Source organism: Leishmania major, chromosome 31, assembly GCF_000002725.2.
Source record: "Leishmania major strain Friedlin complete genome, chromosome 31".
NCBI classification, from domain to species: Eukaryota; Euglenozoa; class Kinetoplastea; order Trypanosomatida; family Trypanosomatidae; genus Leishmania; species Leishmania major.
In genome coordinates, this window is record NC_007272.2 from 1,446,335 (window position 1) to 1,471,858 (window position 25,524).

The 25,524-nt window shown below is 58.2% G+C and overlaps 10 protein-coding genes across 10 annotated transcripts; all 10 read right to left on the reverse strand.

The window, feature by feature from the left end:
• Positions 1-373: 373 nt before the first annotated feature.
• Positions 374-3,766, reverse strand: SCG5 (phosphoglycan beta 1,3 galactosyltransferase 5; the record flags this gene model as incomplete). Its single annotated transcript, XM_001685248.1, has 1 exon — positions 374-3,766. One exon carries the CDS (start codon positions 3,764-3,766, stop codon positions 374-376), a length of 3,393 nt encoding a protein of 1,130 aa, XP_001685300.1.
• A 1,037-nt stretch (positions 3,767-4,803) lies between these two features.
• On the reverse strand, positions 4,804-5,457 carry LMJF_31_3100 (conserved hypothetical protein; the record flags this gene model as incomplete). The annotated part of the gene is made up of 1 exon (XM_001685249.1): positions 4,804-5,457. One exon carries the CDS (start codon positions 5,455-5,457, stop codon positions 4,804-4,806), a length of 654 nt encoding a protein of 217 aa, XP_001685301.1.
• Positions 5,458-5,921: 464 nt separating this feature from the next.
• Positions 5,922-6,689, reverse strand: LMJF_31_3105 (autophagy protein 10 (ATG10); the record flags this gene model as incomplete). The annotated part of the gene is made up of 1 exon (XM_001685250.1): positions 5,922-6,689. One exon carries the CDS (start codon positions 6,687-6,689, stop codon positions 5,922-5,924), a length of 768 nt encoding a protein of 255 aa, XP_001685302.1.
• A 982-nt stretch (positions 6,690-7,671) lies between these two features.
• On the reverse strand, positions 7,672-10,212 carry LMJF_31_3110 (conserved hypothetical protein; the record flags this gene model as incomplete). Its single annotated transcript, XM_001685251.1, has 1 exon — positions 7,672-10,212. One exon carries the CDS (start codon positions 10,210-10,212, stop codon positions 7,672-7,674), a length of 2,541 nt encoding a protein of 846 aa, XP_001685303.1.
• Positions 10,213-11,182: 970 nt separating this feature from the next.
• LMJF_31_3120 (phosphatidylethanolaminen-methyltransferase-lik e protein) lies at positions 11,183-12,931 on the reverse strand (the record flags this gene model as incomplete). The annotated part of the gene is made up of 1 exon (XM_001685252.1): positions 11,183-12,931. One exon carries the CDS (start codon positions 12,929-12,931, stop codon positions 11,183-11,185), a length of 1,749 nt encoding a protein of 582 aa, XP_001685304.1.
• A 792-nt stretch (positions 12,932-13,723) lies between these two features.
• LMJF_31_3130 (methylcrotonoyl-coa carboxylase biotinylated subunitprotein-like protein) lies at positions 13,724-15,787 on the reverse strand (the record flags this gene model as incomplete). The annotated part of the gene is made up of 1 exon (XM_001685253.1): positions 13,724-15,787. The coding sequence occupies one exon, from the start codon at positions 15,785-15,787 to the stop codon at positions 13,724-13,726; it is 2,064 nt and encodes a 687-aa protein (XP_001685305.1).
• A 563-nt stretch (positions 15,788-16,350) lies between these two features.
• LMJF_31_3140 (conserved hypothetical protein) lies at positions 16,351-17,634 on the reverse strand (the record flags this gene model as incomplete). The annotated part of the gene is made up of 1 exon (XM_001685254.1): positions 16,351-17,634. One exon carries the CDS (start codon positions 17,632-17,634, stop codon positions 16,351-16,353), a length of 1,284 nt encoding a protein of 427 aa, XP_001685306.1.
• Positions 17,635-17,858: 224 nt separating this feature from the next.
• Positions 17,859-18,218, reverse strand: LMJF_31_3145 (putative dynein-associated protein; the record flags this gene model as incomplete). The annotated part of the gene is made up of 1 exon (XM_001685255.1): positions 17,859-18,218. The coding sequence occupies one exon, from the start codon at positions 18,216-18,218 to the stop codon at positions 17,859-17,861; it is 360 nt and encodes a 119-aa protein (XP_001685307.1).
• A 461-nt stretch (positions 18,219-18,679) lies between these two features.
• On the reverse strand, positions 18,680-23,089 carry LMJF_31_3150 (conserved hypothetical protein; the record flags this gene model as incomplete). Its single annotated transcript, XM_001685256.1, has 1 exon — positions 18,680-23,089. One exon carries the CDS (start codon positions 23,087-23,089, stop codon positions 18,680-18,682), a length of 4,410 nt encoding a protein of 1,469 aa, XP_001685308.1.
• An 850-nt stretch (positions 23,090-23,939) lies between these two features.
• LMJF_31_3160 (putative protein kinase) lies at positions 23,940-25,229 on the reverse strand (the record flags this gene model as incomplete). The annotated part of the gene is made up of 1 exon (XM_001685257.1): positions 23,940-25,229. The coding sequence occupies one exon, from the start codon at positions 25,227-25,229 to the stop codon at positions 23,940-23,942; it is 1,290 nt and encodes a 429-aa protein (XP_001685309.1).
• Between the last annotated feature and the right edge of the window lie 295 nt (positions 25,230-25,524).

A 25,524-nucleotide genomic window follows, 5' to 3' on the forward strand; every position in this document is an offset into this window, starting at 1 on the left:
TCGACATAAAGAGCCATGCGTAGCTCGCTGATGCGGAGGCTGTCCTGACAAGGCCACTGCCCGGCGAGGGACAAGCAGTGCAGCACAGGTACGATATGCGACCGCCTATGCATCCGGCACGAGGCGCGTGGATGGCCCTCTGCGGGATCCTCCCGAATCCTCCGAGGCTTCGCTTCGTTTACGCTGATTCGAATCGAGAGAGGAACGCTCTCTTGTGAACCAGACGGCGAAGGAAATAAGAGACGCCGACAAACAGCGGCGCACGGCACACAAGCACGCGCACGAAATGAATAGAAATCTAGATACTGCCATTTAGGGGGCTGCACCACCGATAATATCGCTGTTCTCGCATACACCACAAGCCTTTGCACCATCAATAGGCGTTGCACTTGACAACGCAACGCCCGTGCTGATACTCGAGGGCAGAAGCATAAGAGGTGATCTCAGCACAGCTGCCGCCATCCGAAAAGGTAGGCAGCGTCAGCGGCTCAGTGTCCTCTGACGCGTCACCTGGCGCGTCGTCGCTGTCCTCCGGCCTCGACCGCGCGCGCGGCAGAGGAACGCGGCGGCTACCTGGCTCAGCGAGCACATCGGTGGCAGCGGTGCGAGCGTTATTGATGCACAGCGCCAACGCACGAGACCCACTGCGGTTGTTGAAGAAAAACTTGCGGAGGTGCGACTTTACATCCTCCGAAGTGATGGCCAAGAGAGCGGCAATCGTCCGCTGCCGACTTTCAAACTTCGACAGGCTGAAATACTCACCCTCAAGGCGCCTGACATCGCCCTCGACAGAGTCTGGCACTTTCTCCAGAGCTGCGATCAGGCCCCCCTTCACCTTCTCGACCTCCTCGGCGGAGCACAGCGTGTCCAGCTGCGCCTCCACAGCAGAGAAGAAGGCGACGATACGGGAGAGCAGGTATACGCAGTCTACATCCTTCAGTGCACTCTGCACCACGAAGAGTGCGTGCGCTGTGCAGTAGACGACACTGCTTTCAGCAAACACAACGTAGCCCAACGCCTCCCGCGTGCGCAGCACGTTGAAGAAAGAGGAGCTAATGAGCTTCATGGCGGTGTCTGTGAGCGCCATCACACGCGGAGTGGCCTCGCCAATGATGACGTCGACAAGAACAGCCGCGTTCGGGTCGGCCGGGTTCGATGGTGGCATCGAGAGGACATCAAAGGTGCAGAGCACGCTCTCGTTTGCTTTCCCATCTTCAGTACGCGGGCCGTATGTGTCGCGCACACGTGGAATGGACTCCTTCAGCGGGATTGGAATGGTTAAGGTTGCTAGGAGGTCCTCCAGCGGACCAACCAGCATTTCGCGCACATCCTGTGTGGAGAGCACGTTCCCCGCAACAAAGCACTCGAGCAGGAGACCACTCTCCAAGTACTGCTTCACAAAGGTGCAGTAGCCCTCGTACGTGGCGGCAGACTCGCACGCAACCATCTCGTTGAACAAGTAGTACGTGTGCCGCGTCGCCTTCTTCTGTGTCTCGTGGAGAACTTTGTACGGCTGGCTCATCCCCACGTTCTTGAGCTTCTGCACGCCTGTCTCCAGGTACGTCGCGTACTCCTCCGCAGTACCCTGGAGCACCTGCGTGGACAGCCCCTTGCGCACTACGGCGAAGAAAAACTCGTACAGCTTCTGCGACGGGCCCTCCACTGCAAAGCCCAGCCCCGTTTCCGACAAGATCACCGCGTTAGTGAGCGACGCTAACATCGCGTAGTAGGCCGTCTCCGTGATTGCGTTGGACAGTATGCCGTGCATGACGCGCGTGTACAGCCGGTTCAGCGGGCTCGCGGACGCAACGGGTGAGAGAACGTTGCACCGCAGCGCCATCTTGAAGGTACTGTGGTGCCCCGCATCCCTCCTCACGTATGTCACAGCGTGCGGGGAGGCGATCTCGTCCACCGCCTCCGCAGCGGCCGGCGGGTGAATTGTGAAGTCTGTGGCAATGAACGGATTCGTGGACGGCAACGCCAGCTCCGGCGGATACGGCCCGCTGATGAGACTCTGCCACCGCGCCTCGTACTCCTCCGGTATCTTGACCGTCTGGTACAGCGCCCTGTGGAAGCGCGAGACGCTGCTGACCCGCACCTGGGCGAAGGCCGGCAGCGAGAGAAACAGCTCCTCAGCCGACGCGTCACTCTCCTCCGCTTGCTCCGTCTCCTCTGCGGTCTCCTCCTCGGCACTCTGGCTGTCCTCGTCATCCTCTTCGTCGTGCTGCTTTGCATGGCACTCTACGGGGTTTTCCTCCGCTGACGTGGCGCCGGCGGGTGCATCGCTCGGCATATCTCCCCACTGCATGACCATCACGCAGTTCTGCGGTGTCAGCTGGCGCACATAGGCCAGAGCCGCCTCCATATCGTCCTCGAGCACCACGTTCCCGCCGATCCAGCAGTGCTCCAGATCGGTGACGTTGGCGTTCTGCGCAAGCGTGACGCAGTGATTCGCCGGCGCGCCAGCGTCAACGCTCTCAAAGAAGAGACGCTCCTCCGCCTTCATCCCCTTGTACACCTCAGCGTCCACGTCATGCGCAATGGACTGGCCAATGCCCTGGTACAGCAGGTCCACCACCTTCAGCACGTTCCGGAACCCCTCCACTGTGAGTGTGACAGAGGCTTCCAGGACTTCAAAGTCATCGTCCACGCGGTAGGAGCCGGCCAGCATGCCTGTCGCCCAGTTGCGCTTCTTCAGCACCCCGAGCACGGAGGTGTTGCACTCATGCCCGAGGAGGTGGGCAATGTACGCCGACGGCGTTGTGCGCCACGCCGACGACGGTGACCGCACCGCCCACATCAGCCGCAGCTCACGCATCTTCTGCACCGTGCGCACATTGGTCCAGGAGCCGAGCGCGGCACTGGTAAACAGATGCTCGCCGGCCTCGAGGAAGGAAAAGCGTGGAACGGCCCCCTTCTTCATCCGCGTGAGCGGTCCCTCGATGAGGCTCAGCACCTCGTCGGCTGGTCGCATGCTCACCACCGCAATTGTCGCCCCATCCGCCAAGTAGTAGCGGGAGTGGAACGTTTTGAGCGCCTCGCGCACGTCGATTCCCCGCCGCTGCGGCTTGTCCCGCAGGGTGGTGAGATTGCCATTGCCGTAGCGGCTGCGTGGGTGCTTAGGGTTGCAGAAGTCACGGATCAGCTCGTCGAGACGCCAGTAGTCGTTATTGTGGTTCTTCTCGTCTTCGCTGTGCACCGCGTTCACCTCCCGGGCCATCGCACCAGGACTGAAGCTGGGAGACGCGAAGAACTCCACAAACCGCTCTAGCGCCCCCTTGAGGCTGCCATCGCTGACGCTGAAGTAGTACACCGTATCGCAACCTTCTGTGAAGGCGTTGGTGAGGCCGCTCGCTTTGGACACAAAACTGTCGAACTCGTCCTCCTTGGGGAACTTCTCGGTTCCCATAAAGAGCATGTGCTCGCAGAAGTGCGCCAGTCCAGGCAGATCCACAGGGTCGTTCAGCTGGCCTGCACGGATGCTCATGGCCGCCGCCGGCATTTTCGCGTTCGCATCCTGCACAATGACGCACTTGACGCCGTTGCTCAGGACATAGCCAGAGTACTTCGCGCGGATTACCGCTGGTGTGATTATGTGCTGGGCGGCGCTTGCCATTGCCGCTTGTCGCGCTGGGTGGGCGCAGGCGAGGCAACACGAGCCTGCGTTTTGTGTCAACGTGGAAAACGAACCGCAAGAGGAGCGCGGATGTGCAAAGCAGAGCGTGAGAGATAATATTGACTGGGAAAGCGCGACGGCGGTGGCCATGGAAGTGGAGTCGGTTAGTGGCAACGAGGGAAGAGAGGATGCGGCGCAGAGGAGAGAGATGGAGAGACGGTCGTAGAGAGGCGCTAAGGCTGCCGCGAACCGGAACCTTGGTTTGCTCTACCGCCCATCAGCCGCTTGCATGTGTGTATCAGTGGGGAGTGGGGAAGCGAAGCAGGCCGCTGTCAGAAAGGTAGCTGGCAGGATTCGAACAAGGAGCCTGTCGTTGCATCGTGTATTCCTCTGTGCCTCAGGTGGCCCAGGAAAGAGGTTTTTCTTTGGCTCTTCTGTAAGGAAGTTCTGTTTTTGCACTGCAGCCAAGTCCCTGACAACGAGAGACACCTCAGCGTCGCATAGGGTTCCAGTACCCCCCCCCTTTCCCTGCCAATGCAGAGCAACCTCAGGTGGTGGCAGGGTCGAGCACTGGCGATGTGGGGAGGTCCGAGTGATGTATCGCTGCTGATGTCGACGATCAGGTCCTGGATGGCGTTGCGCAGGAGCAACCCGTGACGTTGCACATTCTTTTACCATACACGTGAGGGGCAGAGTGCCAACATGATTTGAACGTACTCCATCGGGCCCTCGTACTGCCCACTGATGGGGGGAGCCTATGCCACCCCGAGAGACACACCGTGTGGCCCCCAGCACAATAAGAACGGCTGAGGGGCGGCCTGCGAGGCAAATGATTAGTAAAGCTTGAAGTAGAGACCATGTTCTCACATAACCAAGTCGGCGCACCGCTGTAACGCAGGCGTTCAGCGCTGCTTGGCCCCACGCGATGGGGCCTGTGGAAAGCTGGGGCTTGAGTGGAATAGCGCTCATTCCTTATGGCAGAAAGAACACCTTGGAAAACTAAATCTCCATCGTCATCGCCTGCACAGGCCCGCAGAGGCGCCTGTACTCCACAAGCGCTTTGTCACGACACACGCACGCCCCGAGACCAATAGCGAGCTGCAGTGTCGAACGCCAAAGAAACTTCTGTTGCGTCCGACAAGAGGGCATCCGGGCATGTGGAGGAAATGCAGAAGTGAGCAGTACTTTCACCTGTACGACAACGGGTCCTTCAGGTGCGCGCTCGCGCCATTTTCGACCCACTTGTATTCCACCTCCTCATCCGCGTGAACAGAGCCGTTGCTGCAGCCATTCGCAACATTATCGAGGGACTGTTCAAACAGCGTCTCCTGGTTGCCGACGGCGTCGAGGGGCAGGGATCCGTCAAATCGCTCTCGATCTAGTACGGTCTCGCCACGCCCGCCGTTCCTTGTGGCTGGGAGAAGGAAGAACAGCGAAACGCGAACAAATATAAAGAGAAAGCAGCCAATCATGAAGAAGCGCATATATCGCTCGGTGTCGCCGGAGACATAGCCATCCGTCGTCGAGCCCGGCTGCTCGTAGACGTACATACGCATCTTTGGATCCTTCCAGCCCCCTCTGCTTTGCTCTTCCGCCTTCTGTTGCTGCTGAGCGCTATACTTCCATTTGCCGTCCTTGACAGCCTCGTAAGCCTCGTTCACCGCCGCAAATCGCGCTGCGTTACCCTCTGCCCCGCTATCTGGGTGGAACCGTAGTGCCAAACGGTGATACGCCTTCTTGATTTCGTCTTTGCTGGCGTCCGGCTTTACACCGAGAATCTTGTACGGGTCAAACGGGCCGGCGCCTGCAGCACCCAGGAAGCGCCGTGAGAGGCGGAGCATGCTTGCTAGCCGGTGTGCGCTCTCTACGGCCCGTGAACGTTCACCTGCGCACAGCAACAAAAACGTTGACCAGTTCTGGTAGTGTGCGTGGCTGTGTTGCAGTCACCCCCTAAAGGGGGCGAGGAGTGATTAAGCAGGGGCCCAACAAACAAAGAGGGATGAAAAGAGCAGTGAGGCGCACGCAGGAGAAAAAGGGAGACTGGAGGAGCACCGCACCAGAAGCAGCATCGGGCACCGGAAGGGGGTCACGGAGAGCGAAAAACACTACCTGATTCGCAGCGGTCCAAAAGGCGGCGCGAAGCAACCAACTCCGCTGCAAGTGGCGAAATCGGTGAAAACGCCGGCCAAACTTGACAGGCGGCATTGGGTACGACTCAGCTGCGTGAAGGTGTAGTGCGTTCATCGAAAAGAACACCGAAATTGCCTCACGCGGACAGTCCATGTACTTTGTTTTGCGCGCTTCGTCATGCACGTGCGGTATCGAAATTTCCTCCCGCACGCGGTACAAGCAGTGGCGCAAAAGGAAAGTAGTCGCACATGGCGCGCAGAAAGACGCTGAGTACGTCACCTTGTTCACCGTCGTATCGTCTGCAACGTAGCAGGTTTTCTGTGTCGCAGGGGTGCACAAGCCACATGTACTGACCCAGCTCCTGGCTCCATGAGAAGCTCACGAGCGGTCGATGCAACGACCCCGTCACATCGGCTGGTTCCACAGTCGACGGTGCGTTTACGAACGTGAGATTCGGCACCGCCATCTGCAGGCCCTCGAGGCTCGTGACGGTAGAGTTATAGAAGCCCAACTGTGGGACAGCGAAGTCAGCATTGAAAAGGACACACACCGTGATGAGTACCGCGCTCGCGGACCCCTCAAATAAGCTGCACACATTGTATGTCGCCTCCAGCCACTCCAAAGGTACCCCAAAAGGGTCGCGCTTCGATCTGAGCTCCCACGGTGAGTCTGCGCACCGTTGGCGCGCGAACTGTGCGAAACTTGCTCGTGTGCAGTGCACCGAAGCAGTATCCGTTTTCATCGTCTGGTGAGGAGGAGTAGCAGGAAGACCCGCTGCACACAATCGACACCGCTGAGGAGCGACCTCTGTGAGTCGAAGCCGTATAGCACGTGACAATATGGAGAAATGAGGGACTGAATGGGGCGGAGGAGAAGGCGATATGTAAACCACATAGTGCACCACACAACATCGGCACACGAGGACCGCCTCAGAGCAGTCCATGCCGCAGGCAGCTGGACAGAGAGGGGCAGCTTCGCTACTCGAGATGAACAGATGCGGTAAGACAGGGAGGCGATACGGTCCACAGACTCGTGCTCTCCATGGCGCGCCTGCACCAGGGCTATTCACGCGTGCTCTGTACTGACGCCCTTACCACCACAGATAACCAAAGCAGAAACGAACACACAAACACACACGCGCCACTGAGAATGCCAACAACGATAACGTCGCCAACGTGATCAACATTAGATTGCCGCACACCGACAAGTTTCCTGCACAACACAGACGGCCAAAAAAAACACCTGAAGCACCATGGTGCGTGCGCGAAAGTAGGCGATGTAATACGGCTGCACCTCTTCCACGTGCAGTGGCGGCAGGCAAAGGTCTACAGTATAGGGAAAATATAGAGAGGGAGGAATGACATAGTACACAATGATGGGGATAAACACGAGAGAAAAAATCTAACGTTACGGCTTGAGTAGCGGTGACGGGGGAAAGGCGGCTTAGAAGGCAACTAACAAACGAAAAAGAAGAAGAGCATCGCCATACCTGAAAAAGGGCGAGACGGTGCGTGTGCTCGCTGGGCTGAGTATTCCTGTGCGAGAAAGAAGAAACGCGTCCACACAGAACAAAGGGGGAGGCGCTAGGGAGATGGCAAGTATGAGCCGTCATGACCGAGCCCACGTACTGCAATGGGACATGCTTCACACCCCTCCCCTACCCACTTACCCACCCAGCACACACACACACACACACACACACACACACACCGCTGCAGGGGAAAGCGGGACTACAGTACACTTGAAAGAGGGGAACTCCACCGATGGACCTATCGGCGCTTAGGAAGGACACGGCTGTCCTCTGCACACGAACCGCGTCATCGAGAAGGAAAGCTGCAAAGCCACACAGAGATTGCGACCCAAACGTTCGCCCACTAGGTGTCTGCGCTTAGCACTAATGCAAAGTCGAGAGAATGCATACTGCACTAGCAGCACGCGCTCTTCACCTTCTGCGGCTTGCCTTTGGCGCCTGCACCGCTTGAGGAAACATTCGCCTCCGCCCGCTTTGCTGCAGACATGGCGTCAGTCCCTGGCGCAGCACATAGCTTCTGACTCTCCTCTGCGCGCCTCTCAGCGGCCTGTCTAGCCGCGCGCTCCTCTGCCAGGTGCCGCTCCAGCTCCTTGATGCGCTCCTCGAGTGCGCTCGTGCTCTCACCAGCAGTCGCTGAGATCGGCTCCAAGCGCGAGGTTTCATAGTTCCCCAGCGCTGAAGTGTACGACTGAGGCTCCTCCCTCTGCCGTTGCTCGATCTGCGCCCGCTGCGCCGCAACCTGCAGCTCCGCCTCACAGCGAGCGGCCTCTGACTGCCTGTGGGCGACAACGAGATCATCGTACTTCTTTTGCGCCTCCGCGCATTCCCTCTCCAAGGCGTTCAACCGTTGCACCATCGCCCTCTCTTTGGCCTCCTGCTCCTTCGCGATACCACGCTCGGATGGGCCCGGCGACGCCTTCCCCGAATCAGGCATGGAAGTGGCGGTGGACGCTTCAAGTGCCTTACGCGCCTGCTCCGCCCCTGCGATCGCCCTCCTTTCTTGGTCCTTGCTCCTACCTAGGTCCACCTGCAGCCGCGTCACGTGTGCCTCCAGTTCGCGGATGCGCTGGTCGCTCGCCGCCTTTTCCTCTGCCTGCCGCTGATCAGCCACGAGGTCTTGTGGGATACGCTTCCGCACAGAGCGCGGTGTGCGACAGTGTGGCGTTGGTGTTGCCGTCCGCGGGGTGAACTCCTCATCACTTTGCAGCACCTGCTGCTGCATGCGATGCTGCTGCTGTAGGCGCTCGCACCACGCCTTGAGTAAGGCGATCTCGCGTGCTGCATTCTGCTGGCATGCAACGGTGTCTCTTCGTGCTGCGTTGCATTGCTCCTGCGAGATCTGCAGCGCCTTTCGCAGCTGGTCCACCTCCCTCTGTGGAACGCGATCGTCTGCGCTGACGGCTTGCGATGCAAGCTGCTCAAACTGAGCCCGCGCACTGGCTTCACCTTCGAGATCCCTCTTCACCTTCTCCATCTCCCGCTTCAGTGCGGCCTTCTCAACCTCGTCCCTGTTCCGTGCCCTCCGCATCTCTTCCAGCTTCTTCTCCGCCTCAGCTAGTTTCTTGCGATCAGACTCGGCCTTTTGCACATGTAGTACTGAAACACTTGACGCCGCCAGCGCCCTCTGTGCTTCCTTCTCTACCTTCTCGCGCACCGCCTGCTCCTTCGCTAGGGCATCTCTCGCCTCCACCGCGGCAGCTTCGGCACTCTCGCGCGCCTGGCGCTCCTTTACAAGGTCAGCCTGCGCCTTGCGGGCGTCGTCGGCGACGGCCTTCAGTTTCCGCATGTTATCTGCCACCTGTTTCGGGTCGGGCGCACTCGCAGCAGCCACCTTCGCCTCGAGCGTTTTTGCTTGCTCCCGCAGCGCCGCCAGCTCGGTCTCAGCCCTGTTTCGCGCTGCCTGCTCCTTTTCCAGTGCATCCCTATACGTCTTCAGCTCTTCCTGAAACGTAAATGCGCGCTGCTTCTCGTCTTCGGCGGCGGCCTTCTGCGATGCCTGCTGCGCCGCCAGCTCGTCATCGCGTTTCCTCAGACAGGTGAGCTCCTTCTCCTTTTGTGCAACCTCCCGCGCAGCCTGCACCTTTGCAGCCTCCGCCTTCTTCCTCTCTGCCTCAGAGGCTGTGAGTTGCTGCCGCACCTCGGCTAGCTCCTTCAAGAGTTTGTCGTTAGTCTCCTTGCAGGCTGCTGCGTCACTCTGCTCTTTCCGCGTATTCTCTTGCTCCCGTGTCAGATCGTCTTCGGCGCGCTTCTGGTATCGTTGAGCTCGCGTGGCAGAAGCCCTAGCTTCCTCCAGCTCCGTCATCAGCTGCTGGCACTTTGCTGTCAAGTCCTCTTCGCGCTGCTGGCGCTCGACGCCGGCGCGCCGCGTGCGCTCTGCCACTGTCATGGCCCCCACCATTACAGAGGTCTCACGCTCAGCAGCGAGTCGAATACCATCCACCTGCACCTCGCCCTTGCGACGCGCCAACACAGTATCTTCCCCCCCACGCTGCACATCCGCCGTGATGTGGCGGCGCCGCAGCGCATCCTCCATGGCCCGCTGGTGTAGCTGGTCAGCGCGGTTGCTTTCGCGCGTCGCCTCGTCCGCCTCCCTCTGCAGCAGCTCCACGATCTCCTGCTCTGTCATGTACTTCAGACGCTCCGCACGCTCACGATCGCGGAACTCGACCCAGAAGTCGTGTTCCTCGCGCAGCAGCTTCGACCGCTCCGCACGCTCCCGCTCCTCCTGCATGTACCGGATGACGCGCTGCTTTCGCAGGAACTCATCGAGCGACTGCACCTCATCGCGCACGCTGGAACGCCGGCTGAGGCGGCTGCTAAAGCGCGAGCTCGCTAGGCTGTCGCAGCGGCTGCGGTTAAAGGGGTAGTCGGTACGGGAGTGATCCGGCGTGTCGGCCCCCCACTCCACCCGGATTTCTTCACGAGGGAGTGACATGGGGACAACACCACCACCGTTATACTGGAGAAGCTAGAAAGCGAAAAGGTGTCCTCTGCCACCGCAGGTTCTGCAGTCTCTTCGTCGATGGCGTGCGATGCTGAGAATGAAACGTGGCGTTTGGCGTTAGGTACACAGTATGCGGAAGAGAAGAACGTCGAACCCATGGACCAAAACGGGACAGGAGAGAGAGAGATAGAAACCAACATGATCATGTCAGTGATAAGCGTCCCGTAACGAAGGAACTAAACATCAGAACCCTTTTCCTATACCGGCATGCCTACTTCGCATCAGAAACGGGGGAGACACGCATCCCCGCCACCTGTGCGGCACGATGGGTGCAGCTTTTCACTGCTCCCTTTCTCTCCAGCTCCTTCATTGTTGTTCAACAGAAGAAAAACAACAGAAGCCCACAAAAGGAAAGGGGTGAAAAGCGAGAGAGACGGCGGAGCGGTGTCGCCATTGCACGTTGACGCGCCTGCGCGATCCCACTTCGTTCTGTTGTCTACTGTACCACCCATTTCATCATCCCCCCTCCTCGCGGGCGTTGATAGAAGAAGACGTCGCACAAAAGAGAAATAAACGGGAAACGTGCAAGAAAACGGACGCAGAGAGAAAAAGACACAAAGACAAACCGCTGTAGCGGCCGCCGTCCCTTCGCACACACCTCACCTTACACACATATGTATATATATATATATATATATATATATATATAGCGGATTAATGGTGGACACCAACAGAGGTACAAGCACTTGCATTCAAGCCTTTGCTGTGCACTACACGTTCCGATGGCGCGACAGCGAGGCCAACAGCGGGTGTGGTCAGTCCTCACCACTGTTCAGCTCGAATTCTCACAGGCCCCGCACCACTGCCCCGTCAAACAAAAAACGAATCGTTGAAGAAGAGAGGCACCACACATGTCTGCCACAGTGTGGCAACCTCCGCAAAGGTCGGAGCGATCGCACGCTCACTGATTCTTGCGACATTCCAGCTTTGCCTTAATGGCGCGCATCTTCTTGTCGTACTCCGCCTTCGAGACCTTCATGCGCCGCACAAACTCCGCTTGCATCCCACCAGCCTCGCGAACTTGGTTACCGTAGCGCTTGCGCATGTGCGGCTCCTCAACTACAGCCTCAAAGATCTTCGCAGCCGCGTGGGACATCATAGCCACCACCAGCATCACCGGGCTGCCGGACAGCAGTGCGATGCCGTAGTAGGCTGACATTCCGAGCGACGAGTCAGGGTTATTTAGATAGCGATAGATGCCGCTGTAGTTCAGCTTTGCTGGGACGTTCTCGATGAAGAAGTCACCGTAGAAGTAGCCGTAGTCACCGATGGCCTCGTATATGCTCCAGCTCACGTACGCGTTGATACCGACAAGAAGCGTGCCGACGATCATCACGAAGCAGCGTGCCTCGCCACTGCTGAAAAGCGGCATCGCCCAGGTAAAGTACTTGACGGCGCAGAGGCAGTAGGACAGGTTTGTGATTGTGACACTCGCGTTGTAGATGCGCTTCCAGTTGTTGAAGGCCGCCTGCGGCGAGGCGTAGTTGCGGGAGAACCACTTCTCGCACGACTCCCGCTTCAGCAGGTACCCGAGAAAGCCGTTGTGAAAGAGACGCCAGGCCATCACGTGAACCGCGTAGACCCACGCCGGGAGGGGCAGCAGCAGCGTTGCCAGCAGATAGATGATCGTCAAGGCTAAAAGAAGGTCACTGGCACGGAATATGTCGAAGTGCATGAGCACCACAAGCTCGTTGTGCTCCAGGTAGGCCTCACTGCCCTTCCCGTACAGCACGGCATGCCGCTGCTGCTCCTCCGGCGTCGGTGACGACAGTACGTTATAGGTGCGGTCAATGTGCGGGTTCTCCACGAATGCCAGGAACGCCAGCTGGCACAGGTGCCCAAAAACGCTCATGTAGAAGAGTGTGTAGGACTTGGCCATGACCGGCACGCCATACATGAAGGCGTAGCCGACCGTATACATCGGATGTGGGAACATTTGGAAGATGCCGTCGAAGGTGAGGTTTTTGTCGAGGAGAAAGAAAAAGTCGCCCCAGTACCAGGCGAAGTCGCCAATGACACGGTGCGCGTCGAACTTGCTCCAGAGTGCAAACGCGATGGAGGCGCTGCCAAATACGAAACAGAAAATGTCTACGGGCGATCTGAGGCTCATCTTCTCCCAGCAGACAACCGAAAGCACGCCGTACGACACAAGGTCGTTGGCGAGAATGACGTTCTCAATCTGGCGGAACAGCATCCAAGCGTTGAACTCGTCCGGAAAACTGGACACCTTGTACTCGGTGTTGTCCTGGAAGACAACGGACGCCTCCAGAAGGCGTCGGGTTACCGGGCAATCGCTGACAACGCGACGGTAGAACTTAAGGAAAGAGCCGTACCGCGAATGGTAGTGCAGGATGGCACCGATGCCAATGTTGTACGCCAGTCGCCAGAAGGCAAAATGAGCGCAGAAGAACCACATAGGCAGCCCGTGGGTGAAGTAGAGCAGCCCCGTCATCCCCACGGCGAACCAGGACGCGATCCAGATGAGCGTCGCCGGACTCCGCCACGACTTGGGTGTCAAGAGTGCGTCCATCACTGACATGGTGTCCGGAACACGGAACCGGGTGCCGTCATGCAGGAGACCGTAGCTCTCCCCATCCTCGGAGGAGGTGAGAGACAACTTTGCGCACCCGGACGCGCTTTCAAGAGACATCTTTTCCGTCTCTTTCTCTGTGCGTCTCGTCAGTCAACGCTACCAAAAGTAATGACTGAGGCAGTGCGTGGAATGCCGTGAATGACGGCAAAGGCTGCTAGTCGATGGAAGCCAACGCTGACGCAGAGGCTGTGACTCAAATGTTGATCGAGCGAAGCCGCTTGGGAGGAGCGAGCAATGAGCGGAGAAGGCCTCTGAGGATTAAGAGGAGGTTTCGATAGAAGGGAAACAAAAGAAGCACGCCACCAATCCTCTCGCTGCGGAGAGCGCTCTCACCCGCCGCGCCAACGCCAACGAAAAAAAAGGGTTATCCGGAGATGGCAAACAAGAACGAGGAGCAACATAAAAGGTGTAAGTTGCAACGCATAAAGAACGTGCTTCGCGGCACGCACCTCTCAACTAAACAAGGTGCCATACACACCTTCAACAGGGCTCTCGACCTGCACCCGAGTAAAGGATTCGTACCACTCAGCTCTGGCACAGTGCAGCTGGAAGTCCGAAACTCCATCGCCAACACCCGTTCGAAAATTGCGATTCTTGCAAAGATGTGTGCTCACGATGTACCCCAATCCAAGCCATTCTCTACGCCATGCGCGCCGAGGTGTAGACAACGCACGTGAGGGTACTCCTCCCCGCCCATACATCAGGCGTACAGTGACTCCAACAAAATCAAAAGGACAGGGAAGAGGAGAAAGGAGTGAAGGGCGGCACAAAAAGAAAAACAGAAAAACCCTCTCACGCAGGCCTCCTCGCGAAAGTCCGGGACGACACAAGTCGTGGAGCCACTCTACATCACTCCTTCTGCACGACCGTGGCAAGCACGTGGTCGCTGCCGACCACCTCCCCCTCTTTAACAAGAAAAGACACCTGGCCGTCTTGCAGCGCCTTGACAGGGTGCTCCATCTTCATCGCCTCCACAATCATGAGAGCCTGGCCCTTCTCGACGAAGTCGCCGCTATTCACGAGAAACTTGGACACTTTGCCAGGCATCGGGCTCACGATCTTCGCCGAGGTACCACCCGCCATTGATGCGTCCCCAAATCCGTCTGTCAGTGGCAGTAGGCGAATCTGGTGTAGCCCAAAGCTGCCAATGATTGTCACATCGCCTTCCGTCGCGACGGCCAACACCGTGTGGCGCATGCCATTCTCGAAAAGGAAGGTGAAACCATTCACGATGCTCCTCTGGTCACGGTGCTTCGAGGTCACAGGGCCAGAGCCCACCGCAAACGATCCCTCATGATCCCACACGCTGAAGAAGATCTTGTGGTAGTTTGCACCCTCCGTGTGCAGGCGCACCTCTACCGGACGGTTGTCAATGTAAAAGTGAACGGTGGCACTGGTGTCGCCGTTGAGGCGGAACGCACCACGCCAATTATCGCAGCGGTTCAGCAGCCAAGCGGTGGCAGCCATGGCTGCCACCTTCGGCGTCACCGCTGGAGCGTTGAGCAGCTGCTTTTCGTGTTCGCTGATGAAGTTAGTGGTCACGCCACCGCGAGCGAACTCCGGTGCCTCGCAGCATCGCTTTAGGAACTCGATGTTCGTGTTGATGCCGGCCACCTTGTACTCGCCCAGCGCCTGCCGCAGCCCTTTTAACGCATCTTCACGATTGCGGCCCCACGAAATGACCTTGGCCAGCATGGGATCGTAGTGGATGAGTACGTTGTCGCCCTCGCAAAACCCAGTGTCTAGTCGGGTGCGCGTCGGCCCGCGCACCCCCTGGAACGGCTCCCGGATGAACGTCAAAGGACCGCTCTCGGGCAGAAACCCCCGCTCCGGCGACTCCGCGTACACGCGCGCCTCGATACAGGAGCCGACCAACGCTACGTCTTCCTGGGAAAATGTGAGCGGCTTACCCATGGCTGTCTTGATCTGCAGCTTGACCAAGTCCAGCGGTGCGCCTTTGATACGACACACCTCCTCCGTCACGGGATGCTCCACCTGTAGCCGCGTGTTCATCTCCATGAAGTAAAAATCGCCAGTGCTCGTGTCGAAGATGAACTCCACCGTGCCCGCGCCCACGTAGCCAACGGCCTTCGCAGCCTGCAACGCTACCTCGCCAATGCGCTGTCGCATCTCCATTGACAGGTGGGGTGCCGGGGCCTCCTCAAGGACCTTCTGATACCGGCGCTGAACGCTGCAATCCCGCTCGAAGAAGAAGACGCCTCTACCGTGTTTATCGAAAAAAATCTGGCACTCTATGTGTCGCGGGCGCTTCACATAGCGCTCCAAAATGACGCGGTCGTCCTTGAAAAAGTTGGCTGCCTCACGCTTCGCGCTCTCCAGCATAAACGCAAAATCTTCCGGGCGCTCCACAATCTTCATGCCCTTGCCGCCGCCACCCGAGACTGCCTTGATGAGAATAGGGAATCCCACTCTGTTTGCCTCCTCCGCAAGGAAGGAGACATTCTGATTCTCACCGTAGTAGCCCGGCACAACAGGCACGCCGGCGGCCTCCATAATGCGCTTGCTCTCACTTTTCGACCCCATCAGCGAGATAGCAGACGCGGGTGGGCCAATAAACTCGATGCCGGAGCGCGTGACAGCTTCAGCGAAGTCCGCGTTCTCGGAAAGAAATCCGTACCCGGGGTGAATTGCATCAACGTTCAGCTGCTTCGCCACGCTAATGATATGGTCACCGCGCAGATACGAGTTCACCGCAGGTGGAGGACCAATACAGACCGCCTCGTCAGCCTCTACGACGTGCTTTGCGTTCCGTTCTGCCTCGCAGAACAGCGCCACAGTGCGGATGTGCATCTCACGACATGTGCGGAAAACGCGGCACGCGATCTCACCCCGATTTGCCACCAGCAGTTTCTCGACCTTGCGCTGGCCGCAGCGATCTGTGCGGCGCAGCATTAGCGCGGGCAACGCAAATAAAACGAGCACAGATCGAAGACACGCCACGCAAAAGAAGGAAAAAGACAGAACAGATCCGAAGCTGATACGTTAGTGAGCGTGTGTGCGCGTACTTCTCAGCATAGCAATACTGCGAAGCGTAGCAGGTGAGACGAAGAGACGATACGGTGTGAAGCAGTTCACAAGAGCGGTCGAAGAAAAAGAGAAGAGTGTAGAGCATATTTGTTTCGAGCGGAGCACAGCACACGCGCTTGCACGTGAGCAAAGAACCATGAACGCTGTCAACGCATCATCCCAGGACGAGTAAGCGGCAAGCAAACGAAATGTGTAGCCCAAGACACCCAGCGGGAGCAGCTGAGACGGGCATGCCACGCTCTTTTGCTGGCGCAGCCTCCTTCCAGCACGACGCGTGCTTGAGATAAACTGAGACGTGAACCAGCTTTTCGCGCGACCCATCCAGAGCTCCTACAACCAGAGATCAAGACACCCGTCAACGGCAACACTGCGCGTCTCTGCAAAGGAAGCACCAAGAGGGTTTTCTCATACATGTTCGCCCGTGAAATTCAGGAGCCGACGCGGCGCATCGCCCGCGCTGCGGGCTCGCTCTCCAGCAGGGGATGAACGGCGAGGAAGTGCTCTGCGTCCTGTAGATCGCGTTGCAGCAAATTGGCCCGCTTCGTGATGGAGTCCTGCTCTGCCCCGCGTAGCAGAGAGGCGACGTCGCCACGATGGTACTTCTTGCCATAAAGGAGACGACACACCACCGACGCCTCCTCAATCATGCAGCGCGCGTTGTCGCCCCTCCACTCGAACGGGTCTATGGGAAGGAGACCGTCGCCCAACAACCCGACACGGAAGCGTACAGCCTCGTCCTTGATGGCGGGTGTGGTACCTGGTAGAGCGCAGACAGAGCGACTCCGCTGCTGTGACTTTTGAATCACAGTTTTCAGCACATCATGCATGCCATCCAGACTCGCATCGAGTGACGAGTGCGTTGTGGCGCTGCGGACGAGTCGCCAAGCGCACTCGCCAGTACCGCTGCGCCAGCAGTGCAAGGCGATGCCGTTTCCCACCACAATTGACACATCAGACTGCTGGTCGAACAAGACGCTCGTATCGCGGCTCTCGAGCTTGCATACGCCACGCTCCACATCAAAGAGCACCGCTATTCTGCTTGGGTCGCGCGCAACTAACATCTCGGCGAAGGGAGTGGCCTTTGCCATGGTAATGATGGCCTCCACGTTGGTGCTGAGACCGTAGTCCCTGCGCAAGCACCAGGTGTCGCTGCCGTCGTTGTTTGCGTCGGCGCTGTGCGCCTCAGTCTCCCAGTCAATAGTGCCGCCAAACCGCAGAAACTCTGTGCGAAGGGTGCGCAGCAAGACGCCCTCTGTACAGTGGTAAGCTGATTCGCCGATCGCACAGCCAGGAAAAGCTGACCCCTCGCGAAGAGGTATGAGGTCAGGGGAGAGGAAGCGCCACCCGCAAGCGGGGCGCAGCACCGAGAGAACTTTTTTCTCAGTGCACCCCAAATCTGTCAGCAGCTTCACCGTTTGATCCGTCAACACGCAGCGCCGCATCTCTGCGCGCTCGTACGCCGGGCTTCGCCGCCGTTCGACGATCGTCACATTCGATTCTCGCCACCGCATGCCGATGCCCATGGCATACGTCCCGACGCAGCCTCCGACGAGGATGACATGACCCCACGGCTTGACAGCGTACATAAGCGCTACTGAGCTACCAAGAGGGAGGGAGAGAGCAGAGAAGGAGAGAGTTACCATGTGGCTTGTTGTTCTCCACAAGAGGGACGAGGAGGCCCTAGTGGCGCTAGTAGGCGGCGGCTTGCCCATCAGGGCGGTAGTGAGCAAGGCGGACAAGAAAGAAGGAAGTCACCGACACCCCGCACAAGGACAGCAGCGTGTGTGGACGTCGCACTTACGGAAAACACCATGGAAGGCGCTCGAGGATGGTCAGCTGCTCTTCCACGCACAATTCAAAGCGTCGTTTGACTCCTGCCGCGGGCTTTATGTACATGAAATGGACGGTGAGCGTGCCAACATCGTCATGTGTCACCTCAGGCGCACCGCCCTTTGACAGTTTGAACGACCACCATCGTGTACTCTTTGTTCGCGTCCGGTGCGACGAGAATGTCGACAGCGTCGCAGCTAATTCGCAGAAATGTCATCTCGTCTTTCCAGTCGATGGTTCGAACAGTGGAGGTGGTAAGGTCGATGAACCCCTTCAACGTGTCAGCGTAGCGATGCGCCTCTCTGGAGCTCCCCCGAAAGCCTGCAAAACTAAGCAGCTTCCCCTTCTGCGGCTCCATGATAAAGTAGCCCAGCACCCCTTCGTGGTGAGCAATGCGGTTCAGTGTGTCCTCCACATTCTGAAGGTGGGCCTCACGCTCCGCTGCCGAGGGGTTCGCCTTGTTCATCGAGCTCTTCAGAACAAGTGACTGAGTAACAAAGGAGGAGGAGGAGGAGGAGGTAAGTGCGGGAGAGCATAAACGACAGGAGAAACGATTCATGAGCGTACAGGATGTCATCCGCAAGCATACGAGCAAAGAGTCCTCCACCCCCACACAAACACACACGGTACACATAGCCATACCCAGCGTCTGACGAAGCAGGCGCGCACGACATCACACTGCTAGAGGACCATGCTGTGCGCAGAATGCTCGGCAACTGATTCGGGGAGACTGAGGTGCAAGTCTGTTAGTCATTGTGTATGTGCGTGTGTATTTTGTAGGTCCATTGCACGGCGAACAGAGAGCAATTGAACGATATGAAAGCAAAAACAAAGCATGCACACAAGAGCACGCAGGTTTCACGTACATCATCTCGCCAGACATACTCAACCTCATCATACATCGATAAAGTCATGCAAGAGAGCTTACTAGCGCGTCTGCTTCGACACAACGGCAAAGGACGGGAACGTACGCTCCCGAAGACGATCCACGTCGTGCTTCAGTCGCACTAGTTCTTCCTGCTGTGACCGAGCCAGCTCCTCTAGCTCGCTGGTGACAAAAATCTCTGTTGCCCGCGCAGCACGTGCGTGCGAGCCATCCGCGCGCGTCTCGACCAGGCGGTACACTGCCCCGCTGGCGCGCACTGTGTCGTCGAGGTCGCCACACTGCTCACCAATGATTGTGTTCTCTGTCACGCGCTCGGCAATCTGGTTCTTCAGCTGGCGCACAACGCTCCTCAGCTCCTCTACTTTTCGACTCATGTTTGTCTCCACGAGGTCCATGTGGCGTTGAATATGCGCGAGCGTCTTCTCCTCCGACAAGTCCACCTCGCCGTTGAGCCACTCCTGCATCTGGCGGGTGACACGAAGGGTATGCAGCTGTCGCAGCTCCAGCTGCAGCGTCCCCGCGCAGTGCCTAAGCCGCTCCCCCTCCCACTCCAGCAGCTTCATCAGCTTTCGGCGAGCAAACACCTTGTTGAGAAGCGCGCGGCTCTCCGCGTCGCTTTGGAGGATGAGATCGTTGTACTGGGCCACGTCGTCGTGCCACCGCAGGTTGAAAGACGAAAAAGCCGTCGCGGTCGTGGCACTCTCGTCTTGGATTTGGCCCTGGTGCAGCCGGCACAAGGCGTGGACGTCGAGAAGACGCGTCACTGAGCTCTCGCGGACGGCGTCCATCTCCTCCCCTGCGACGTCTATCTGATGCGCGATGAGTTTGCAGCGCTGCTGCGCCTCCCGAAAGTCCTCAGCAGCTCGCTGCACCTCTCCCTCGGCCCCGTCAACCAGCTGCTGCAGCTTAGCTACTGTCTGGCAGTGATCGCAGAAAGCTGCCCACTGCTCCGCCGTGCAGTCTGGTGCGGGCGTGTCGGCATCTGGCAGCGGCGCCTTGCCGTCCTCGAAGCGCCGCTGCCATCGCACAAAGCGCCGATGCAACTTCTCGCCTGTCGCAGCATCATCAAACGGCGACAAGACCCTGGCGCTCGCCGCGTAGCTGTCCGTTTTGCTCTCCGCTGCGGTCAGCCGAGCCTGCGCTGCAGTCAGCGTGCGCTTCTGCTGCGCCGCAATCGACTCTGCGACTGTCAGCCCGTCACGGAGAGCCTCTCGTTTGCGAGCCAAGGATCGATGCTGTCGATAGGCGGCGCTGACGCACAGCCGATGCTGAAAAAGTAGGGCGAGCTGCAACTCCGCCTCATCGACTTCCTCGGCTGTGCTCAGCCGGAGCTGACGAATCTGACGAAGCTGCTCCTCTAGCGTCTCGGCCGCTTCCTGGTTCTTTTCCTGCAGCGCCTTGAACTCGCCCCGCAGCGCCTCCCTCTTTGCCTCGACGCACTCGTTCTCCTCCTTGAGTCTCTTTGCGTAGGCCTCGACGATGCGCGTCTGCTCCTCCGTGCGCTCCTCTGGCGGGACGAAGGTGTCGCGCGTGTCGTCTGCGAAGTCCGGCAACGGCACATGCACCTCCAGCCGCTCCACCTCCTTTTCCAGGCCGTCCATCCACAAGTGCAAAGCCGCCTCATCTACCGGGGACACAACAACTGTCCCCTTGGAAGGGGGGATCAGTGCCTGCGCCTCGGCGCCCAGCTCCTTGTCCTCGACAACGAAGAGTGAGTTTGGGCTCTCCTCGCTATCGACAACCGCGGAGAAGAGCTGTGCGGGAAGGCTACCCAACTGCTTTCCAATCGTAATGCAGCGCTGCGTGCGCTCCTCCATCTGCATAACTGACTGTCTCTTCAGGTCTTGCAGATGAGTGAAACAGGCGTTGAAGGCGTCCTTGAGCACCAGCGACCGGCCCTTAACGAGGAGAGACTGAAGTACCATGCGGCACTGAGTGTAAACATCCGCGTCGTTCAGCATGGCAGTGTCGAAGTCTTCAGCTCCGCTAGGGCTGACAGCCACGTGCGTCGCGGTCTTGGACACGATCTGCATGCCAGGAGGCGTGCGTCGGCCAGCAGAAATCTTCTCTTGCAGCTGGCGGAGAAACAGTGCTTTACGAGAAAGCGATGCCTCGGCCCGTGTCCTGCGATGGATGTGGAAGTTGTGCACCTCCAGCCCAGGGGTGTTCATGCTCACCACTTTCATACGTGTCACCTCCATCGCCTCGAAGCAGCGCCTCTTGATGGTATCTTGGAGGTACTCGTTCAGGATAGCGTGATAGTAGTGTCCCTCGCGCATCTCGAGCACGGCGCTTTCACATTCCGCCGCAAACTGCTCGCGCTGCTCCGGTGTCAGGAAAGCCTCGAGAGGAACATCAGCATCTTTTTCACTCATCGCTTTCGCCCACAGCTCACGCACGCGGGACAGCTCGCAGAGGAGCGCCTCCCGCTCTGGCGTCGCGTCGCTTGCCTGTACAGCGGTCGCCTCGTCCTCAACAGTGCCCAGTCGCGCTCTCACCGCGTGCGTCCACTCCGGCTCCTGCCACGTGGCTTGGGCACCTTGCGCCTTCAACGCAACACACTGCATCACTCCATCATCGCCGCCGCAGACCACCTCCGCCCCGGCGTCAGCAATGGCCGCCGTCGTGATACCACCGCAGAACGAGGAGCGCGCGGCGTGTATCCAGAGCGGCTTGCGCTTTTCACGCGAGGGGGGGATCGGGGTCATTTGCACCTGGTACGGCGTCAAATCCCGCGCGGCGATGCTGCCGTCCCGGCCACACGAAATCACTGTTGCATCGCTGAGACGCAGGAGGCAGCTGCCACCGCTGCTGTGGTCGTGAATGAGAAACAGAGGCCGTGACACCTTTACGTCACCCTCACGTTGGCGGTCGAGCGTGTACACCTTGGAGTCGTGGTCTGCCGAGTGCACCAAGAGGTTGAGCACGTCAGGGGTAGCGTAGCACACGAGTGCATCCGTGATTGGAAAGTCGAGCCGCCACGACTTGCGCACAAGCGTTTCGGCAGGGTGCGTCGTCATGGCGTCGCCGTCGGCCGGCGCCTCCATAAGGAAGGCGTCACCATTTTCGCACACGACAAGCAGACTCGTCTCCAACGGTACCCACCTTGCCAAGCAGATAGACGCAAGAAGAGTGGCGCGTACGATGCCACGATCCTCCACGCTGTCACCAAGGCAGCTCAAAAACCGCACGGCATCTCGACCACAGCATGCCAACGCGCCACAACCATCCGCCTCAACAAAAATAGGAGTGCACTCCAAGCACTTGTGGGCCCACACATCTTTCCCTCCCATGCAGTCAAAGCAGACTACCGTGGCATCCTCGAACAAGATCGCAATCTGAGAAGCGCTAAGCACACACGCATGCACCGCCGGCCCCCGCGCTTCGCCAGAGGCGAAAACCCTCACAGCGTTCCTTTCGTAGAGGGCCACGCTGCCATCCCGCAACACCCACGCGACCAAGGCCCCACCGTTTACAGAAAGGCACTTGAGTGTAGAGGCCTCCATCCAGCCCTTCACGAGGCGCGGCGCAGCACCCCCGCGGCTAGTCGCCGTCGGCACTGCCACCGCGAGCAAGCCTGTCTGCGTGCTCAGCAGCAGCTCGCCTCCGCTCGTCGCAGCGATGCGACCTGGGCAGGAAGGCAGGCAGCCGAGGGAGAGGCTGCAACAGGTACCGTCAGCCAGGTCGACAGAGAGTAAGGCCCCTGAGCGCGTGAAGATAAACGCAGTGTCCTCCAGCGCAAGCATCGCGGCTGCGCCCCCTGCCGCTGGGGCTTTGCAGACCTCGCGGGATGTCTGGCTGTCGTGCGAGTACACATGCACGGACCCCTCCTTCGTGGCGTAGCACACCATGTTCGGCCCTGAGAAGCACGCGCTCTCTACGCACGCCTCAACAAAAAGGCACTTCTGAAAGCGCTTGCCATCGTCCCCGTGCGAGTAGCCGACAATGCCGTCGCTTCTGCATATGGCGAAGCGCACAACCGCCTCCTCAGCACTGCCAGCGAGCAGCGACTTTGGCTCTCCGCTGTGCTGGAGAGGGACGCAGTCGGCGAAACTGTAAGCACCGTCTCGCGTGCTCCGGCAAAAAACCGACACAGCAGTGTCAGGAACTGTTGCAAGAACAAAAAGCTCCGTCCCATCAGCCGAAAATACGATGTCTGCGACGCTTACAGATATTTCTGTTTCAGTGCAGCCCAGGCTATGCAGGGAGGTAACATCGAAGAAATGCAGCGTAACCCGCAGCCGCTTCTCCGTTACACACAGCACGCCGGCCGAGCTGATGGCGACTTTGTCAATCGGGTACTTCCCACTGGGAAACGGAAGCCAAAGGTGTTCACCGCCGTTCTCCACGACGACCACGCCATTGTCAGCCGGAAAAAAGGTGCGACTGTCATGCGCTGCAAACGCAGCTGGTCCGCTGCAGCCAATTACTCGCGCAATGCTTTGCACCATCTCTGTGCATGCGCCCTGCTACAACGCAATCCAAGACGTGAGGTGTCCTTTCCTTTTCGAAGACATATCCTCAAGCATAGAGTAAAAGCAATGGGAGAACCAAAAGCAGGGTGTTAACAGTACACAACGAACACGGAAGGCAGCCAACAAAGCGCTTTCCTCCGCCGCTCATCACGGGGACAGTTGGGACTGCGGGCACGACGAAAAAAAGTCGTGCTCACATCCGAGTGGGTTGTGTGTGGAGCCGCTAGAACGAGTGCGATCACCAGGCACTTGTACAGCGCTGAGTTGCCGCGGGCAGGAAACACCCCTAGCGCCCGTATCCACAGCACGTGCAACGAACAGCTTGTTCCCTGAGCACGGTCAACTTTGCGCAATGCATCGCCATGATACTTCATTGAGTTCTCGATTCATGCCATTCAAAGCACCACTATACAAATATATGTCTATCAGACAAGAGAAAAAGAGCCACAAACCTAACGGGCTCAGTGACACCTGATGTATCACATCTGAACGCCACGGTAACCCTCAACCTTCCTTTTCCTCACCCGTCCACATTTGCAACTCATCAGCCAATCTTTACATGCCAAACCTCATCACCACCGACGCAGTTCCGTATGAGAGATGCGAGAGCTATCGCCGCGTGGCGCAGTGCACAAGAGCAGCAAAGGGTAACCAGTACAGGAGAAAGAAAACAAACGAACAAAAAAATGCTTTGCGCGTCGTAAGCAGTGAGATTGCGATCGCTCTACAACCCTGTCATCCAGCCTTCGTCGGAGGATGGTGTGTGCGTCGAGCACATCGCCCCAAACAGAAAAAAACTAACAGGCCTCGCTGTCCCCCTGCACCCTCACGCAACGCCGAGGCCGCACTGAATCGCGTGAATCCACTCTTCCATGTTCTCTAGCGACGCAGCTTCAAACCACATCGACTTGCCGCTCGTCGTGTGAAGCGCAAAGACGTGCTCGCGCTTCGCCGTACTCACAGGGACCGGGCACACACTCTGAATGTGCTCCAGGCTCAGTGCCTTGCCCTCGGTGTCGGACTCCTTGTCAGACATAATGAAATGACCCTTCTGCACCTGGAGGTACCGCTTCTTCCACGAGTGGTTGTCGCCGCCCTTCAGCTTGTTCAGGTACCCCGAGAAAAAGACATCCTTGTTGATCTGACCGACAGGGGTGCTCTTTGGCACCACGACTGACTCGCTAGACAGGATCTCCGTTACGTGCTCCATCAGCGCATCCTTTACCTCGTTGTCGATTCGCGAATTCTTCTTCATAGTGTGCATAAAGACCTTCAGACCCTCCCGCACATAGGGGAACCGGAATATGTCCCGCACGCTCGGCCGCTGCACCGCATCACAGACAAGGATCTTGCGGACCACATCCCTAAAGTCGGCCGAGTACACCTCGGGGAGCGGCTCGTAGTCCCCACTAAGCACTTTTGCCATGAGACCCTTCATGTTGGTGGAGGTGAATGGGCGCTTCAGTGCCATGATTTCGTACAGTAGAACACCCAGTGACCACACGTCCGCCTTTTTGCTGTAGCGTTGGTTGTTCCACAGCTCCGGCGCAAGGTAGTACGGTGTGCCACAGAAAGTGTTTGCCACGACTCCGGACACGGTGTCATCGTACTGGTGACTAAACCCAAAGTCACCAATCTTGATCAGCCCGGTTGAGGTAAGGAGCACATTGGCTCCCTTGATGTCACGATGCAGCATCTTGTGACCGTGGATGTGGTCTAGCGCAAGACAAAGCTGCAGAAAAAGGAAAAGCGCCTCGTGCTCTTGGAAGTGCTTGAAGTCGGTCGCACGCGCCTTGATCTGGCGGTCAAGGTCACCCGAGTCGGCGAACTCCATTACAATGAGCAAATGCTCATTATCCTCCTTGTCCTCAATGTACTTGATGATGTTCGGATGGTGGCAGCTTGCAAGACACTTGATTTCGCTGTACGCGTACGTGCGATCACGCGCTGACATCTTCCCGAGGTCCATTGTTTTCGCGACAAAGATCGCCTTGTCGCTAACGCGCTCCACCAACCAGGCCTCACCGTACGAGCCGGTACCAATGAGCTTCTTCTTCACGTACTTGACATCTCCAGTCGTACCTGGCACACCGAGCACAGACGAGAAGGCGCTCATTTCGGTCACAAAATACAGGGAGTTGCCAAAATGGTGTGGGTCACAATGATGAGCTGAAATCCTGCCATGTGGGAAGACACAACAGAGAAGAGAGCGGCAGTAAGCAGTAAGTGGAGAAGGCTTTCATTTCAGCTACAAGAAGCATTGCAACTCAGCGTCCGTGTCGATTGACTTCAACCGTGGAGCTGTTAAGAGGATGTCGCCGGATACCTTCATCCTTACCCGTAAAAACGCGCCTCGGAGGAGGACAAGCAGCGCCTTGAAAGAGGTGAACCAGCATCACTGACGAACCGTG